The 17,561-nt window shown below is 38.2% G+C and overlaps 1 protein-coding gene across 1 annotated transcript in view; it reads right to left on the bottom strand.

Annotated features, from left to right (window-relative positions):
* Nucleotides 1-17,561, bottom strand: part of XRCC5 (X-ray repair cross complementing 5) — a 103,763-nt gene that overhangs the window by 28,876 nt on the left and 57,326 nt on the right. The window contains exons 15-16 of the mRNA XM_068544506.1: nt 12,845-12,938; nt 11,296-11,365 (exon numbers count right to left, since the gene is read on the bottom strand). Coding sequence (XP_068400607.1) covers nt 11,296-11,365; nt 12,845-12,938 — 164 coding nt within the window. The remainder of the gene's footprint in view (nt 1-11,295; nt 11,366-12,844; nt 12,939-17,561) is intronic.

Here is a 17,561-nt window from a genome sequence, read left to right on the forward strand (position 1 = left end):
GTCATGAGTTGAACAGTGTTCCCCCCCAAATTCAAGTTCTTTCCAGAGCCTCAGAATGTGACCTTATTTGGAAATAGGGTCCTTGCAGATGTAATCAATTTAAGATGAGTTCATAAAGGGGCGGGAGCTAATCCAATATGACTGATGTCCATATAAGAAGAGGTCAATTTGGACACAGTCACACAGAACTCCAACTGAAGATGAGGCAGAGACTGGAGTGATGCCTCTACAAGCCAAGGAACACCACCAAGGATTGCCAGCTGTCACCACAAGCTAGGAGAGGGCCATGGAATGGATTCTCCCTCAGAAGTCCTTAGATAGAACCAACCCTGTTAAGACCTTCATTCTGGGCTTCTAACCTCCAGAACTGAGAGAAAATAAACTTTTGTTGTTTTAAGCTAGCCAGTTTGTTTGGTTACAGCAGCCCTAGAACATAGATTTTATTTGTTTATTGTCTGTATCTTGCCACAATGACTAGCACATTATAGGCATTCAACAACCATTTGCTGAATGGATGAATAAATGATCAAGGCCTCACTGAGTTACTCCTCTAAAAGCTTCATGTCTAAAAGACATGAAGATGTCTTTTTGTGTTCCTTCAATTTAAACCCATACACTGTGTATTCAGTACTGGCTATCACTGGGGGAATGGACAGTCTAGAATTCTGATCACCACCCTTTACCTTAATTTTATAGCGATATAAATGGTTAAAATAAAGCTCTATGGAAAGGGAATATACATAGACAAAGAGTAATGGGTTATGTAAGATGTATGCAGGTATGTGTGGATAAGATATCATTTCCACATTATCATGACTATATATGCAGGCATCTTTGTTGTTGTCACTTACTAAGTATGAATTAGCCCCATCCCATCTTGTTGTAAGCTCTCTTTTTCCCTCTTAGGTCAAGATGCTTGATCCCATGAGGAATGGGAGGTTCTCTTAAAATGTACTGCCTGTGGCTATAACCTCAATTTACCATACACTAAAACAATTAACCATCTTGACTATGATATAGAACATTAATAGGGATTAACAGGGTTATTCCTATGAAGTGAGAGAAAGCAAGACAAAGAATGTGGGTATAAGGAGGGTTTGGAAGAGAGAGGGACAATGAATGAAGAGAGTTCCCCTTTTTATGTACTACTGAATTACTATTTGACTTTTTTCCAATGAGCATGTATTTATTTTTTAATGAGAAGCCGAAGAAGCAATTAAGTCATCTTGAAACATATAAGTGACTATTACGTAAGTTAACAATAAGCAATTGTTTGTATTTTTAGTGAGTTCTAAATGGAACGACATTTTTCATGGGTTGACATTTACTGATGGCAGTTACTCAGGACCCTTCTATTTCATTGATCCTTTTATTTCTTTTTTGTTTTATTCTTTCTCTACCACCTACTTCCTTCTGTTTATTACTCATACACTTAAAGGAGAGTACAAAAAAGGACCTTAGAAATTATTTAATTTCACCCACAGTCCTCAGGATAGTCTACCAATTTGAACCAGATTTGTGGCAGGCAAATTTTATCATTAGTTTGTAGATTCAACCCTCTCTGTAATTCTATACATTTAAAATTCCAATGTATAAGTCCTGCTGGCTTCATTATAGTCCATCTAAGAGTAATTAGAAATAGGACAATTATGAGATAATTGGGATAATCCAAACTTATGTATGAGGCAAATAATGAATCAAACAAAATACACCCATGCTTGAGAAAAAGAGCACCAAAGAAGAAACAAATTAAAGGAGGGAGCAATGAACCTATGAATTTTCCCAATCTTTAAACACTGAACTAAGACTTGCTAACAAGTTCCTGAAATCTCCACAGTTTTTCCTGTACTGAGTAAGCTTGTCATTTACTAATGTAAATGAATTCCTCCCATGAAGCAGAGGATTCTGAAACACAAACATAATCCTGTGATACATACATCTAAGTTTTTTTTTTTTTTTAAACTCCAATACCTGAAGACCTTTATTTAAAATACACTCTATTACTTGAACTGACAATGTTTTCTTTGTTGGTACTCTGTAGAAATTCACTTGGGTTTCTAGATTTTTGTTTAGCTAGGTGAGGCAAAAATTATAAAGGTCTTAATAGCCCACAAGGTCTCAAGGTGAATAACCTTCAATACTCAAAACATCATGGAGAACAACTAGACATAAAATCAACAAAGATATAGATTTGAAAAAACTATCATCCAAACTGGCCAAATTGACATTTACAGAACCCTCAACCAAGCAACAACAGAATACATATTCTTTTAAAGGGCTATGAAATATTTGTCAGAACAGACTATACGCTAAGCTATAAAACAAGTTTCAATAAATTTAAAAGGACTGAAGCCATTCAAAATATGTTCTCCAGTCACAACAGAATTAAATTAAAAATCAACAACAGAAATAAATTTGGGAATTTCCTAGCACTTGGAAATTAAACAACACAGTCTTAAATAATCCAGCACAGTTCTAAATAATCCAAAGGTCACAGTAATCACAAAAGAAGTTAGAAAGCATTTTTAATTGAGTGAAAATGAAAACACGTTATCACAATTCATGGTGCGCAGCTAAAGAACTGGCTAGATGAAAATGTATAAATACCTATGTTAGAAAAGAAGTTTCAAATCAGTAATCTAAACTTCCACCATAAGAAACTAGAAAAAAAGCAAAATAAATCCAAAGCAAGCAAAGGAAGGGAATAATCAAGATCAGAGCAGAAATCAATGAAATTTTAAAAAAATATAATGGAGGAAAATCAATAAAACTAAAAGTTAGGATCTTCTATAAAAGAGAAACAAAGCCCATAAACCTTTACTTAGATTGACCAAGAAAAACAGAAGATACAAATTACCAAAATCAGGAATAAAAGCAGGCATATAACTATAAACCACAGAACTTAAAAATATTGTAAGGGAAAAATAATATGAACAATGTTATGCCAACAAATCAGACAACTTAGATGAAATGGACAAATTCATATAAAGACACAAATTACCACCAATGACTCAAGAAGAAACAGAAAATCTGACTAACTCTATCATAAGTAAAATGACTGAATTAGTTTTAAAAAGCTTCCCACAAAGAAACCAGGTCCAGAAGGCTTCACTGGTGAATTCCATCGAATGTTTAAAGAAGAAATCATACCAATTCTGAAGAGGACGAAAGAATACTTCTCAACTCATTCTATGAGGCCTGTATTCCCCTGATACCAAAGTCAGACAAAGATATCACAAGAAAACTGCAGAAAAGTATCCCTCATGAATATATACACAAAAATCCTACCAAAATATTAGCAAAATGAATTCAGAAACATTCAAAAAGGATTATTTACCATGACTGACTGGAATTTATCCCTGTAATGCAAGGCTGGTTTATCAACTGAAAATCAATGAATATAGTATACCATATAAATAGAAGAATAAAACCCACATAATTATCTCAATAGATGTAGAACGTGCATCTGACAAAACTCAACATTCATTCACAATAAAAACTCTCAATCACATAGGAATGGAAGAAAACTTCTTCAAGATGATAAAGGGAATTTGAGAAAACTCAGAACTAACATCATACTAATGGTGAAAGTCTGAAAGCCAACACTGTACTGGATGTTCCAGCCAGTAAAAGAAAAAAAAAAAGAAATAAAAAGAAATTAAAAGCATACAAGTTAGAAAGAAGTAAAACTGCCTTTATTTGCAGACAATATGATCCTGTAAGTAGAAAATCCTAAGGAGTATATAAAAACAACTAGAACTAATAAACAAGTTTAACAAGGCTGCAGGATATAAGGCCAATATACGAAAATCAATATTTCTATATACTAGCAAGACAATCCAAAAATAAATTTTTAAAAATTTCATTCACATTTGCATTAAAAATTAAAAAACACTCGGCAAAAATTTAACAAAAGAAGTGCAGGTCTTGTACACTAAAATCTATAAAACACTATGGAGAGAAAGTAAACAAGATTTAAATAAATAGAAAAAGAATCCATGTTCATGGATTAGGAAATTCAATATTGTTAAGATGGAGATTCTTCCGTAATTATTTTATATACTCAATGCCAATCCCTACCAAAATCCCTAAAAATCGAAAAGCTGATCCTAAAATTTATATGGAAATGTGAAGGACTTAGATTAGCCAAAACAATTTTAGAAAAGAACAAAATTGGAAGACTTATGATACAGTATTTCAAAACTTACTATAGAGCTAAAGTAAACAAAGCAATGTATTAGTGAAGGACAGGCATAGATCAATGTAATTAAATTGAAGACTACAGAAATAAACTCTTACACTTATGGTCAAATAATTTTCAACAAGGTGCCAAGGCAATTCGATGGGAAAAGGACAGTCTTTTCAACAAACGGTGCTGGGACAATTAGTTATCCCTCTGAAAAACAATGAACCTACACACTTACCAAATACTCATTTACAAAAATCAACTCAAAATGAATTATAGACCTAAAACTTTCAAAAGAAAACACAGGAGAAAATCTTTGTGACTTGAGCTAGGCAAAGATTTCTTACAGATGACAACAATATGACAGCCCATAGAAGAATAAAAAAATGATAAACAAGATAGAAGATATATGAATAGCTAATAAGCACATGAAAACTGGTCAGCATCATTAGCAGCCTTTAAGAAACTGCAAACTAAAACCACAATGATACACTGACACATTCACACTAAAATAGCTATAACTGAAAAGACTGACAATACAAGGTTATCAAGGATGTGGAGAAAGTGGAACCCTCATTCACTGCCAGTGGGGATATAAAATGGTACGCCACTTTTGAAAAGAGTTTGGCTATTTCTTAAAAAGTTAAACATAAATTTCCCATATGGTTCAGCAATTCCACTCCCACCCAAGAAAACTGAAAACATACAAAGACTTGTATGCAAATGTCCATAGCAGCATTATTTGTAATAGCTAAAAACTGGAAACAATCCAAATATCCATTAATTGGTGAGTGGATAAACAAACTGTGGCGTATTCATTAAAATGGAATATTATTCAGCTCAAAAAGAAGTCAATTATTGATACATGCTACAACATAGACAAACTTCAAAAACCTTATGCTAAGTAAAAGAAGTCAGATGTGAAACACTGCATATTGAGTGATTCCATTTATGTAAAATTTCCAGAAAAGACAAAGCTATAGAGACAGAAAATGGCTGCTTGAGGTGGTGGTGGGGAAAAAAAGAACTGACTACACACTGCCACGGGGAACTTTCTGGAGTTGAAGGAAAAGTTCTTTAACTGGGTTGTGGTGATGATTGTATAACCTTTTCCATTTATAAAGGATCACTAAATTGCACTTAGAATGAGTACACTTTATAGTAGAAAATTATACTTCAATGAACTATTTAAAAACTGGCAATAAATAAGTGCAATTTAACTGAGAGATTTGTGGAGATTTACCACAGACAGAAAGGAGACACTAGATGTTTCTTTTACAGAATAACTGCTGAAAAGCTCAGACAGTAAATCTTATCCTCAATGCCCCAAGGAAACACTACTAGATTCCAAGGGCAAGAGAATTATAGTTAGATAGTTCTCATATAAGAAATGGCTCCTGACTCCAGTGGCCTACCAATGAAATACAGTGACTAGCTTGAGTGCTACAGCTGCATCTCATTACCACTAAAAGACATAAAGAGATAAAATACAGGATTTCAGCAGTTTAATCTGACAAAGGAAAAGAAAATGAGCCTGTATTAGTCAGCTCAGGCTGACATAACAAAATATCATGGGCTAGTTGCCTTCAACAACAGAAATTTATTTTGTCACAGTTTGGAAGCCAGTGCCAGCATGGTCAGGTTTGGGTGAGGGCTCTCTTCCTGGCTTGCAGACAGGCACCTTCACATCACAGAGAAAAAAAAGAGAGAGCGAGAAAGAGAAGAGGAGAGCGCAAACTCTGGTGTCTCTTTTTATAAGGGCACTAATCCCATCATGAGGGCTCCACCCTCATGACCTCATCTAAACCTAATGACCTCCCAAAGGCCCCATCTCAAAAACCATCACATGGGCTTCCCTGGTGGCGCAGTGGTTGAGAATCTGCCTGCTAATGCAGGGGACACGGGTTCGAGCCCTGGTCTGGGAGGATCCCACATGCCGCGGAGCAACTGGGCCCGTGAGCCACAACTACTGAGCCTGTGCGTCTGGAGCCTGTGCTCCGCAACAGGAGAGGCCGCGATAGTGAGAGGCCCATGCACCGCGATGAAGATTGGCCCCGCTTGCCACAACTGGAGAAAGCCCTTGCACAGAAACGAAGACCCAACACAGCCAAAAATAAATAAATAAATTAAAAAAAAAAAAAAACCATCACATGAGGAGTCAGGGCTTTAATATATGAATTTTGGGGGGAACACAATTCAATCCACAGCAGGGCCTTTAATCATAACTATTAACTAAAGATTTTTCTGCAACTGTCCATAAGGAACTGCAAAAAAAAAAAAAAAAAGTTAATTTATGTCCAAGGACATCTACACTGATAATATTCTCAAGCCCTGCTGAAACTGTGTTCTATATCTGAACCAAACTTCACTCCCTTTTCTGACCAAAGAAACTAGTATGCCATTTTAAAAATTTTACGTAGACATGGAAACAGACAGGACTAAGTGTACCAAATTATACTTGCCACTTCTTTCTGTGTAAGCATACTTTTTGCTCTGCGCTTATAATTTGAAAGGGGAGGGGACCAAAATACTTTTATCGCCTTTAAATGGGACTCCAAGCTGTTTCTAGGTTCCTCTTAACACATTTCAGCCCATTAGTTACTATTTTAACAAAAGCCTAACATCCTTTCCTAAACATCTTAATTGGTTAAGAGCTTCTGCTGTTTGCCACAAGCAGTCACTTTAAGTCATTGATGAAAGCAGTTTGCACATCAGCACAACCTGAAATCAGTTTCCTTTATCAACCAGCTGGGCTTAAGAAACAATCGTGAAGACAATTCTCCAATTCAAGGAGAACCAAGTGCAATGCTCTGCGTGACAGTGATCTACCATGCACCATGAATTTATAGGCAATAAAGCAAAAACCAAATTGCCGTAGGTACTTCAACAGCTCTTTGCTTCACAAATCACTCTCATTAGCACTTCCTGCAAGGGTGATCTCCAACAGCAAGTTGGATAACACACCCTTTCTCCAAAGCACCCATCATTAATTCCGTGTTTCCAGCAGCTGGCACGGGTCATCAAAGCAAGCCAGTGGGTCACTACGTTAAATGCAGGCTTGAATGAACTCTGTTCTTCTAGCTGTTCTGACACAGGGAAAGCATTCATATGAGTTCCACATTTTCAGCCAGAGGGAAAAATATTCTATTTTTAACATAAAAAGGGAAAAAAATACTCAGCAGGTTTAAGGCAAGCAACTTTACCACCTGGCATGAGAAAACAAAACACTGGGAGAATGAAAATGCTGTCGTGTATCACATATAGACGTCCTCTAATGCTCTCAGGAAGAAATCTTGGTGCTCACTGAGAGCTTACCTATAGCAAACAGGATTTGTACGCTCTCTTTTTTTAACAGATAGCCAGGCTACATCTTACAAGAGCCATACTCCGTAATTAGAGATATTCTGATCTACAGATTGACAGGAATTTGAAAAGATGCTAGAAGCTGAGTAAGAATGGACAGATGCCTTTTAGGGAGAATTGTGAAAACTGAAAACACTTACTTATAAAGTGGCTGTGTGTATATGACGGTCTTTGATTTCTATGCCATGTCTTTTTTATTTTTTCTTTTTGTCTTCATTTCAATGATTTCATTTTAATTATTTGGTTAATGAGTTTTATTACATTCAAATGTAAACTTCAGAGCAGTGCTGTGCCGTCTAATGAAATGTAGGCAACCACTGAAGGTGTTTAAGCCACAAGAGGCCAAGAACTGGCTCTCTGGAATCTGATCCGCGTATTTGCAATAATCTGTGGAAAGTCATCTCAACTATTCTGGGCCTCAATCCATGCCACACAGAAGATGAACAAGACCCTAAGGGTCACTGATACACAATTACCATGTCAAATAATAACATACCCTTTTAGTAGGTATCCTTTACAGTTCCAAATAAACTGATTTTCGTTTTCAAATGAGACTACTTGTCATTGATAAGTTGAGGTATAAAATAAGCCTGGATCATCAAGTTCTGGAGTTTAACAATTTAAAACTAGACAAGTCAAAAAGAAAGCCAGTGAAGAACAAGTAAGATATTTCATAAAAGACATAAAAGTACAGACTAAACTTCTAGAATACGTAATCATGTATTTCCTCGCTTGTGATTACGTGGATCACTGCTATTTTGGGAAAGGACTGAGAAAGGACGTCAAACTGTTAAAGAACAAAACAAAACTTTTATACAGCTAAAGATACTTAAAATTTTAGTTCTGTTTGTATTTAGTATCCTTCTTTCAAGACGTTCAACGTATTTAACGGAGGTTATTTTTCTTAAATTTACCAGCTCTGTGCAAAATAATAAAGGCCATATTTTTATCTTCTTATGTTTATCTGCAAAGAGCTATGATAGGTTACATAATCCATACCCAAGATTAATACACCATTAAAAAAAGAAAATACATAACACACACACACACACAAACACACACACACAGGAAATTTCTCCTAGATCCCAACTCTTGAGAATCCACAAGTTAGGCTTGATTCATGGCAGAAAATCATATAATGTGTGTAAGTAAACTGCTGTACAAAGGGGATAGTGCTCTACCCACAAACGCAGAGTTGAAAAAAATTATCTATTTGACTTTGCTGAATAATGTAATTTTATTACTAATTGCGGTAATAACATTCTGCCTAGTTTTGGGAGATCTTGCAGAAGTGAATTTTAAGAAATGTCCTTTAAAATTGAAAGGATGTTGTTTGATGTATGAGAATAAGATAGGTTAGAGAACCAAGGCAGCAGACTTGAGGATGAGATATGATCCAAACAAAGTCAGAGAGAGGAAAGAGATGTGAGGAAAATGAAATATCTCAGTAGCCACGGAATAAAGTGATCATCATCTATCAAATGGATGTGTGCACATTACACTCACTGCACATTAATCTAATGTTAAATAACAGACCCCAAATAGGAGTCCATACCACTTCCACTTAGGATGCCTTTTCTTGACAGGTTGGTTTTTCAACCAATCAGGCTCCTGTGAATTCAGTTTGGTGGAACGGAGCTCTGCCACCCTGTCACCGCTGAGGAGTCTCTGAGAACTGTGGACTCAGGTTCTCCCAATAATCCACAACTACACACAACAGACATCACAGATGATGGTGCTGATGTGCTTATGAATACTCTGTGAGGCAAACAACCCCACTTTCACAATTGAGCGATGATTATTATATATACAGCTGTGGTCCAGAATTTTCTATTTTAAAACTGTAGTAACAGAACAGTGGGTGGGTAGTGAGGGAGAAGGAAAGGGACCAGAAAAAGAAGAGCCCCTGAGAATCAGAGACATCTTACAGAAGCATCAACAGCCAGAAAGAACACGTTCCTGGGGTTCAGTGTTATCTACTCTATGCCAATAATCGTAGGACAAGAAACATCCCTCACACCAAAAACTAGATAAGAAAATGTGTAGCTGCCTACTGCTGATGTCAAGGGGACAGGGTCACAATACTCTCAGTATGACTCTGCTACTAGTACGGGTGAAAAGGAATTACACCCATACTTTAGTTTGTAACAATAGGTGAAAGGGCCAAGTTCTAACTAAGGGTAAAACTATCTATTATTAATCATGCTTTTGGCAACTGAATTTAAAAAACAGATACACTGGAGAGAAGAGAAGGGCTTCTGCCTCTAGAAGACCAATACCAGGGAGGCAGCTTTAAGTTTGGAGGGGTACTTTGGGCTTGCAAGGTGAGTCCTGGCTCACAAAGAGCTTAGCAAAGAGATATCCAAGCAGAAGAACAAAGGTAGAAAAGTAATGAAGAAACAAAATTTCTGGCGCTTGAAGCAAAATAGGGAAGCCAAGTTAGGACCATGAAACAGAACTAGTTGCTAACAAGCGGGCAGTCCCATTTTCTTGCAGCTCTGCAGAGCCTGCTTTTGTGAGGTCACTGGAGATCTCTGACTGATAAGTCCCAGATGGAGGTACAGAGGGACATCCACCATCACAGCACTGCAACGTGCCAGGACTCAGTCACATTCAACAGAAAAGAACCGTCTACTCGTCAAAAATCTTATCTATGGGCACAAGGTTTAAGATGCTTGACCTTATAATGTTTAAACAAAGAAGCGTGTAGGAAAGGAAGGCATTAGGAATCAGGAGAAATAGTACTGCTAGGTAGAAAAATCCAGTATTTGAAGGAGACATGGATTTGAATCCCTGTATGATTTGGAGGGGAAGTTCACTTCTTCCAGTTTTACAGTTTTTCCACCTGTAAAATGGGAATAATAATAATAGTACCTATTATAATCTATATGCCATCGAGGGGCCACTTGCCCTTGTTATTTTCACAAGACTGCTTTAAATCCCCAATTAGCCTAGGAGAAACACTGTTTTCCTAAGATGTAAGCAAATTCTCAGGAATTTACTCTCTCATGACCTCTTTAGACTCTGGCCTCTGGTGCTCTCAGGAGCTTTCTCTGCTCTGCATGAAGGACTTTCAGACCCAAAACTGCCTCCTCACCAGTTTCCCCAGATGGAGCACTCAAGCCAAGCATTCCAGAGTTTTACTGACACCGAGTCTCTGCAGTCATGAGTTGGGAACATACTGCAGAACGCTGTGCCCTTACATAAATTCATTCACTTCCTCTCCCTCTTACCTGTTCTCCTCATCCCCTTCTCTCCTGAACTAGCTCCAGTTCTTCCACTTCTACGGTGCTAGCAGCTTCCCCCTCCTCTGAACCTCCTCTGAATCTAAGGGCAGCAGCAAGGTCTTTTCGATATTACTGTTAAGGGGCTGAAACTCTCAGGAGAGAACAAAAATTATATGTCTCAGAAAATAGGAAGATATGACACAAAAACGTTTTATTCCCAAAGAATTTCACTGAAGTGGAACTAAAAGCTCCAAGATTCTGGCCCACAGTTTTCTTAACAGGGAGACCTACAAATTAGCTCGTCTCTGTTTAGCAGACCTGTGCTGAGTTTACCCTCCTGTGCTCATAATGTTACCTCGGTGAGCTTACTAACAAGGGACAGTCACAAAGATCCACCAGGAAAGAAAACTGCTGTATAAAGCATTATGACCAAAGGTGACACTTATTAGTCTAGACTTAAATCAGTTAACCTAATTAACCACTTTTCCTTAACTGCAAAGCCTACGGCACATCTCTTACCTTCCTCAAAGCTGGTCTTCTTCTGCCTCACTAGAACACGGAAGTTTTCAGCAGGATTCACACTTCCAACCTAGAACACACCCACAGACAATGAAACTGCAGGTCACTTCTCTTTTTGGCAGCACCCAGGCAAGACAAGACAGCTTAATGTAATAAGTGAGTTCTCATAAAATAGAGGCAAAGACAAAGTGAAGGCCCTTTTCTGTTCATTTTCATTTCTATGGATCTGTTAAAAGCTAGTGGATTCCTGTGGTCAAAGGGCTGTCGTCTGTCCGTATTTTCACTTACCTCTCCTCATGCAAACTGACTTCTTTCCAGAGGGGTCAGAAGTATGACCCAAGGCACCCAAGGCACCAGGCAGCCCAGTTTGAAGGCTTTATGTGGCAGATTGCCTGTCCATCCTGACACCCAACCAATTAGGAAGGGGAGGATTCTGCAGTGCAGGGTCAGTTCAGAATACCTTTGTTCCACTAAGATGACACGAGAAATAACAGCCTGATGCTTAATTCATTGAACTGTCCTTCCTGGGGGCTGCTGCTGACCCTCTGGCATTGAAGTTTTGGTAGACTATTCAAACATGCCCAAACTAAACATGCCCCCCAGAGTAAAAGCAAATCAGTGCTAGGTGGGAAAGTTTCAAAGATGAAAATCTCTGCCACACTATACGGCACTTTCTGATCATACCTATGTCTTTTACCTTCTGATCCCAACCTTAATAGGGCTTAAGTTCAGCTGGAGGGGGAGAAGACAATGGGATTCTACAATGGCTGGTAAATGTTGGTACAAAATGTACTAAAGTTTCCAGTCCGCTCTGGTATAGCAGTCAGGAAAGCTCCCAGAATAAATAAGGTCATGATATTTTTTCCTTTACTACAAGACTTTGAAATAAAATCCAAATCATTTTTCAGACATTCAGTTTTTCTGAGAGCATTACTTTTTCAGGTGGGGAAAAGGTATGCCCTAGGGCTAGCTATCCTTCCTAGTATATTTGGCTAGTAGTAAGGGACAATTTTTAAGATCCACTGATTCAAAATAATGCCACTTAAAACAAGGCAATACGTTCAAGTTCCAAAAACCATCCCATTAAATAAAGAAGATCTCAAGTGTCAAAGGATACCTGGTTTGGGGAAATCCTAAACTAGTGAAACCTGTTATGAAGTTGTATATTAGAAAAAAGAGAGTTATACTCTTAAAGCTTACATACTTGGAGATTAAGACTCGTATCTTTAACCCCCCACTTATCCTACCATTGTGACTAAACAGAAAGCTGCAAAGTGAAGTTACCAGAAAAACTCTACGAAAGTGATGTTTCATGCTCTATATACTATATAGTGCTCTATGTACTATATATCAATATAAATAATTCTATAGGTAATTCACTGACAATAATTAAAGGAAGAAAGGAAAAAGTGTGGGATGGACATGTATGGCTTATATGTTGAAAGGACCAAGGAAAGTGCTATGTTAAAGGATTAACAAAAACTGATGCAATCTCCCCAAGCCCCAACCTTCCTGAAAGAGGGGAGCACACCAGACAAGTTCTGCTTACACGGGTGACACTGCCTTCAGCCAGGCTGGAGATACTAAAGTGGGCTTCCTCTCCCTCGGTCCTCAGTTTTTTAGAGGTGGGTCCCTCTTCATGGCTAGAAAAGAAATAAATGTTTTTTTTTTTCCTCTCTCCCCTTAAAACAGAACAAACAATACAAAACCCAGAATTGCTAATGTGAAAAGTATACATTTATTTTTCAAGACTCAAAAATAAGCAGCTGCACTTAGTCCTCCTTTACAAACGGCTGCCTCCCTTTCCCACCCTCTGGACTCCTGACAGCTTGACTGGAGCAGCCCTGGCTTTGTTTCCAGCAGTACGGAAATGAGAATTAGCAGTTGCATCACAAAGCCCTTTCAAAAGATGAAACTGCAAGCATAGGTAACGGAAACTTAGCATTTCAGTAAGAAACCCATTTACCCTTCAGTTATTATTTGCTAGTTTCTGCCTGAGAATTGATAGCTATTAGCTTTCCATGTACATAGAAGACCTTTGTGTCTAATAACCTGTCTTCTTCATCGTGTATGTGAGAGCTTTATAAGCTTCTACTTACAGCTGTCAAAACTTACTAGACAATCCTCAATTAAACATGCAAGAGCTTGCTCTTACAGAGTCTTAAACTATAAAAAACCACTTTCAAAAGAAAACTTTTAATCTGTTCCTTTATAAACCTAATTCTGTCTTGGGCAATATGCTAACAGAGTCCAAAAGCATCTGTGTGATAAGGGAAAGATGACTCCGAGGAAGTATATCAAACATCTTGCTTCGGGGCTTCCCTGGTGGCGCAGTTGTTGAGAATCTGCCTGCCAATGCAGGGGACACGGGTTCGAGCCCTGGTCTGGGAAGATCCCACATGCCGCGGAGCACCTAGGCCCGTAAGCCACAACTACTGAGCCTGAGCATCTGGAGCCTCTGCTCCGCAACAAGAGAGGCCGCGATAGTGAGAGGCCCGCGCACCGCAATGAAGAGTGGCCCCCGCTCGCCGCAACTGGAGAAGGCCCTCGCACAGAAACGAAGACCCAACACAGCCAAAAAAAATTTTAAAAATAAAATAAAATTTAAAAAAAACAAAAAAAACAAAAACATCTTGCTTCAAGTAACGCGCTGGCTTTAACAGCTTGCCTAAAGTCAAAAGGAGGTCAAGACAATTGGAAAGGAGAAAAAAAATCCAAAGACTCTGCCCATAATCTCCCTTAACCTGCTGAACACAAGAGATTATGAAGATTTTTCTCCCAGACAAATAATCAATCTGGGGCAAAGGCAGCTGTCAAGAAATGGCTGAATGAGAAGGGAAATTAGTAACTAAGAGTACTATTAGTAACTATTTCTAAATGTGATGTTTTTATTCAAAAGCCCAACTTTCAGACAGTGAGGCTTGAAGAGGTTATCCTAAAAATAAAGCAAAGTAAGACCTAAGTTAGCTTATTCAATGATATTTCAATAATGAATCTCCTCTTACAGCTAGATGAAAAGAACTAAAGTAATCATTACGGCCTTACAAACAAGAATTAAGTTTTATTACTTGACATCTTTCCCATTCACCACTTGCCTTCTTCCTTTTGAGAAGTAAAGAAGAGATAAGGGGTGAGTCATTCAGAGCCCTTTCCTTCAAGGAGAATAAGAAATAAACACACAAAGCCTTGGTGGCAAAAATGGAGGGAAAATGCACAAACCTGAGGCAGCATGAAATTCTATCAGAATTTGAGTTCTTAAAAAAAAAAAAAGTCACAGCCACTCAGTTAACCTTTGCCAGTTCTTCCCAAGAGAAAGACAACATGGTACTGCTGAAGATTTGGAGAAAAAAGACCCAGATTCTAGTCTCAGTTTTGCCACTGGCTAGCCCTGGAATCTTACACCTTCTTGAAGGTATTGACTGTGTATTAATTTTTGTATGTCTAGAGTTTAGAGTCTAGTAAGTTACTGTCCTCTCTGATCTTCAGTTTGTTCCTCAGGAAAACACTACAACAAAAAGTACCATATCAACTATTTACCTATTCTCTTCCAAAAATACAAATTAACTTATATAGTGGTATTAAGAAGCATTAAATATACAAAGCACTATGCTAAGTTCCGTGAGAATACAAGGTTGAATCACATGAAGAATTTCTTAAACCCTCCCAAATAAGATTCTAGGGAAGGAAGAATAAGGAGACATATATACTAATTCGCCAGAACTGGGCAGGTAAAGGCAAGTCCAGAAAACAGCAGAAAGTAGTGAAAATTTAATATGTTTAATAATCTCAAGATTGAATCATTTAACAGGATTTAATTAGGAATTTTACATATATTAAACTCATAATGTCTATCTGAAGTGGGAAAGCGCAATGACTCTCATCCCCAAATTATCTATGAGGGAGCTGAGCTCTGGAAGGTACACATTATCCATGCAAGGTCACAGCAGACACAGAAATGTTAACAGCTGCTGCATTTGGATGTTGGGACCCTGGATAATTTGTTGTTCTTTCTCCTTTTCTCCTTTTCCTTCATATATGAGTATAAATCTTGTAACTCATTTATTTAGCCACACATTTACCCAACACTTACTATGTGTGGACACATAGATTAGGATTTAAACGCGGGCAGTTTAATCCTAAATTAGGCTCTAGATTCTAAATATATAAAAGTTAATACATAATCATCACCTTCAAGAAGTTCAGCCAAATAAAAAAGATAACTATATAAACAGGCAATTAACAAAATATTGTGGTAAGCAGCATGTCCCTTTGAGAGGATAGCAAGTAGCTGTGTTGGGCTGGGGCATGAAGTGCAAGCTGGGAAGTAGTGAGAGATGAGGATGGAAAATATCTAAACTGTAGACACAAACTGTGAGGAAAGAAAGTGGTTCTCCAGGTAGCTGGACAGACACTTCTCTTCCTTCTGCTTATCTGGGTTTTCTCATTTGTGTAACAGAATTTGGTCTTAAGCTGAAGGTAATGGAAAGCCATGAAAGCAAAGGTTTTTAATCAGGCATCCAAGGATGACATCAAGGAATTTGTGAACCACCTAAAACTATATGCAAAATTTATTATGTTAGGGCATTTTCCTGGGGAGAGGGTTCACAGTTTTTATCAGGTTATCCAAAGGGTCCATCACACACAAACACACCCACATTAAGAATCACTGCATTAAAGAATTTTAAGCAAGGGAGTGATGTGATCAGATTTGTTTTTAAAAAAATCACTCAGATAGCAGAATGCAGAATGGATGGGAAGGGGCTAAGACTGGAATTAGGGGAATCAGTCAAGGGGTTATCTCAGTAAAGCAGGCTAAAATGAAACCTACATAAAAGCAATGGCAGTGGGTGATGCTAGTAAGAACTAACCTTTTAAAAACAATGCTTACCATTAGTCACTAAGCCAAGCGTATGAGTTAGCTACTGTTACTGTCCCTTTACAATTAAGCAAACCAAGGCTCAAAAGGGCCTGACCTTGGCTAAAGCACACAGTAAGGGGTCCACAGCTAACTCTGGACTTCTAACCACTCTCCTAAACAGCCTCCTAAAAGGCAGGTATTTGTTATCACAACTTGGCACAGAGCAACTTGCCAATTTTAACCACTATTAAAAAGAAATACTTGGGTTTTGATCCAAATCAATGCTATTAGCCACTGTACTAACCTGAAGCAAACGGAGTGAACTTGAGGTAACTCTAATACAACTTGGTAAGCCAATCAGATGTGGGGAGTGAAGAAAAGGGATGACTCCCTGGAAATTAGGTGTCATTCACTGAAATAGAGAATAATAGCATGAAGAGGGGGTTGAAAGGGGTGTGGAAAGAGAAAGGTGATGAAGTCACTTCTGGACATACTGACCTTGAGTTATCTGTAGACACTTAAGATCCAGTGGGTAAGATGGAAGTATATTAGGATAGACAGATTTTTAGTTATTTTTGGAGACCCATATGTGAAATATTGATAATAAAGGTCTTAGGATGTACGGTCTGGCATAATCGTTGAGAGCGTAAGCTCTGGGGTCAAACTGCCCGCGTTTAAATCCTTACTCCATCGCTTAACCAGCTGTGATCCTGAGCAAGTTTCTTATCTCCTCTAAGCCTCAGTGTCCTCAGCTTTAAGATGAAGTGAATAAAAGAACCTACTTCATAAGATGGCCAAAAGGACGCAAACAGATAATACATACCTGTGTCCAATAAATGTCAGCTCTTTCAGAGGAGGAGTCCTACAAAACATCAACATTTAAGGTTGGTGGGGAAAGAAAAGCATCCCCCAGAGCAGTCTGAGAGGGAGCCTGTCCAAGGTTTAGAGAGAAAAATCTGGAGAATCTGAAGTTAAGGAAGACATATGAGTTTCAAGAGGGAAAGGATAACTGACAGTGTCATGTGCCACAAAGAGGTCAAGAAAGAAAAGGACTGCCACGCTTAAGTAAATCCAGCAGTTAGTGTCTTTTAGAAGACCAGTTTCAGAGCAGTCGTGGGGGCAGAAGCCTAAGCCAGTGAGTGCTAGGAAAAGAAGCAGTATAGGCTCTTCTGCTAATAAGCCTGGCTATGGAAGGAAAGATGATAACAACAGGTAGAAATGAGAGAGAGGAAACTGAGGGGATTACTTCATTTTCTTTTAGAGGAAAGAAATAAAATGTTAATGTGTGGAGGGAAAGGAGTTGGTACAGAGGCAGGAGCTGAAGATACAGAAGGAAGGAAGAAATTATCAGTGGACTGAGGTACCAGATGGGACAGAAATAGCATCCCAGGACATAGGTGAAAGGATC

The sequence above is a fragment of the Eschrichtius robustus genome, chromosome 5 (assembly GCF_028021215.1).
Source record: "Eschrichtius robustus isolate mEscRob2 chromosome 5, mEscRob2.pri, whole genome shotgun sequence".
Classification (NCBI taxonomy): Eukaryota; Metazoa; Chordata; class Mammalia; order Artiodactyla; family Eschrichtiidae; genus Eschrichtius; species Eschrichtius robustus.